Consider the following 2951-nt stretch of genomic DNA (forward strand, 5'->3'; position numbering starts at 1 on the left):
GGGAGGGGTCAGAGCTCTCGGAGCTTTCCTGTATCGGAAGAGATGGAGCGGGGGGGGGGGGGAGACTGTCTCTGTCCCCCTTTCCCCCATCTACTCCCACCATCTCCTGCCGCTCCTGCCTCTGCCTTGTGCCTCTCAGATACAACAATATGCAGTCCACGTTAAGATGGCCGCTTGCGGTACTCGCCTCTCGTGTACAGCCATAAGCAGCTCCGCGTTCAGGCAGAGTGGAGGAGGTGTGCTCTTTGCCGCCGACACGACCCCCGCCTCGGCATCGCCACCAGCAAACGGCCTCATCTCCCCGCACAGTCTCTGCAGCTCGCGTAAGTCGGCACGCAGTCGCTCCCCGGAGAACATTTCGGCCATGGTGAGGCCCGCTAGGACTTCCCTTCACTGCCGTCGGAGTCGGAGGGGTCGGGCGGGCTGGGCGAGGAAGGGACTGAAGCAGCTGTTAGGTCCCGCGCAGAAACACGACTTAAGTCCTCAAAGAGGTGTATGGTTAGGGTGGTTAGGGACTATAAAAAGCTAGGGATTTTCATTAAGATGCAGCAAAAATTTAATTGGCTGGAATTAATGCTTTTGGGAAAGGACTCGGTCAGCCATAAGTTCTGTTAACAGAGCATTCCTTTAAGGATTAAAGAAAGTAAAGATCAGTTGTAAGAAATGATCATTGGTTTTACTCAACAAAACAAACCACTGGATAAGGTTACATATATATAAATTAGGTGGGTTGAGTAGGGAATGGCAGTAAACAAAAGTTATGATCCATAACACTTCACACCACTTTGACTTTTCTACTGGTCAACTATCTGTGCCACACTTGAGAAACAAGCAGCAAAATTATAACAAAAATATATCATTCAACAATTTGTACTATAGAACCAAATTCTATATGACAAAAAACAGAAGTGCTACAACAAGAACAGAGTAAGAATCCTGATTACAAAAATAAACATGCCATTGGACACTTGATAGTGCCAAATACTGGAAATTAGGCCAAAAAGAAATTAATACTGCCATATTGTTTTTCAAGATGCCAGCGCTAGCATTCACTTTAAAACATTACAATGAAAAACAATTATTTCACAAAGTCAGTGTGATGTATGTATCGCCAATTTTTTTCAGAGGTAGCCGATACCATTACATTTTCAAGAAACTTCATCTTGTCCATTCATAAAATAGTTCCAGATGGACACTGATGTAGGTAATATAGCACATCACAATTCCATAAAATTTTCTCAAGAAAATATTTAAGTAAATATTTTTTCTACGTTTCATTACTTAAAGTAACAGTATTGTCATATTTTGCTCACACAATTTATGCATATCATAGCGATTATTGTTTTTATTTACAGTCTATTCGTACATAGCAGTATTTACTCATCATCCACAGGGAAACAGCAAATCCCTAGTGGTTCAAGACATAAAAGCTTTGCAAACAGTAAAGCTTGTTGCTTGTTGGAGCCCAATTAACTTTGAATGTGAAACATACAAGAAAAGCCCACTTGGACATCACTGCTCAACATATTTTACAGCTTTATAAATATTTTACTGCATCTGAATACATCCAGCATATAACACTTACTTACACAAAAACTTAGATTCCCAATAAGGGGTTGAGATTTCTCCCGTGTTAACTCTGAATAACTTAACTGATATAGTAATAGAACATGTTTCAATCTCTGATCCATACTAGAGTAACTTAAGTCTTTCTGGCCAGCATAATGGACTTTTGGCAAGGATACATAGTACAAGCATAAGCTCACACAAAAAGTTATTTACTTAAGGAATGCTTATGACGGATTGAATTCCTTACACACTAGTAGCCTTGCTGGAACGAGATCAAAGTAATTGATGATATATGCTAATAGTAATGTTGGATTCAAAAACACTCATGATTATTTACAAAAAAAAATAAAGTGGACATAACAATAAATGCAACAAAATAACACATTCAATTTGGGGGAAGTTCAACTTATTAACTGATTAAATAAAATCACAGAACAAGCAACCTATCCGTCTGTACCCTTCACGGAGAGATACCCTCCGCGAGTATGGCTAGCGTGGAAGACGTAGGATTCCCGACGATGAGATTTAAAAAGCGCGTTATTTTGTCCTAGAAATCTCTTCGCAGAAAAATAAAATAAACTGAACGCTCCCATGAGGTTCATATTTACAGAAAAGTGATTACGTCACAACAAAAAAAAGAAATCTCACAGGAGAGAAAAGTGAAGATAAAAGGAAGATGAAAGGATGATCAACGTGATATGGGGCAGGTGGATGAACGAGGCAGTCAAGTCCAGTTGGGCGGAGGCACAAGCGTGGCTGCGCAGCCGGCCAGAGGGAAGACCGTCCGTCCGGCCCCCTCACACCGTGGATGGGTTCTGCTTGCCCACGACCATCATGAGCTTCTGCAGGCACCTCGTTGCCCCTACTGCAAAACACACAGACAAGAGAGAGAGTCAGTGTTGAAAGAGTTATGCCTTTACTACTTTGAACAGGCGTCATCATCGTAGAAGGGATCGTCTAGACAGTGCGTTAGTTTTGTTTTCTCAGATTCATCCGACAAATCACGGATTACGGGGGTATGGCGCCTGCGAGACTCAGGGTAGGCCGCCCCGCGGTACACGAGCGCACTGCAGGCAACATGTTGCCTACCTGTCGGGCGCTAATGGAGCTTGCTGCTTGCTTGGCCTGAACGAAGCAGTTTCGTATCGACGAATGACGGACGTGCTTTCTGGACCACCCCTAATACCATGCACTGCGTATAATTACTCACTACGAGAGAAATAGGCACACACAGTGGGACCAGGCTGGCCCGCTCTTCTTCTAATAAATGGAGTTTAAGCGAAGAGGACAGACAGACAGAAAGACAGACAGACAGAAAGACAGACAGACAGACAGACAGACAGACAGACAGACAGACAGACAGACAGACAGACAGACAGACA

The 2951-nt window shown here is 43.2% G+C and overlaps 1 protein-coding gene across 1 annotated transcript in view; it reads right to left on the reverse strand.

Annotated features, from left to right (window-relative positions):
- Window positions 1-654: 654 nt before the first annotated feature.
- The window catches only part of LOC113212144 (Y+L amino acid transporter 2), a 16455-nt gene continuing 14158 nt past the window's right edge, over window positions 655-2951 (reverse strand). Inside the window, exon 11 of the mRNA XM_052277289.1 lies at window positions 655-2434. Coding sequence (XP_052133249.1) covers window positions 2432-2434 — 3 coding nt within the window. The 3' untranslated portion in view covers window positions 655-2431. The remainder of the gene's footprint in view (window positions 2435-2951) is intronic.

Source organism: Frankliniella occidentalis, unplaced genomic scaffold, assembly GCF_000697945.3.
Source record: "Frankliniella occidentalis isolate FOCC.00 unplaced genomic scaffold, Focc_3.1 Scaffold9, whole genome shotgun sequence".
In the NCBI taxonomy this organism is placed as follows: domain Eukaryota; kingdom Metazoa; phylum Arthropoda; class Insecta; order Thysanoptera; family Thripidae; genus Frankliniella; species Frankliniella occidentalis.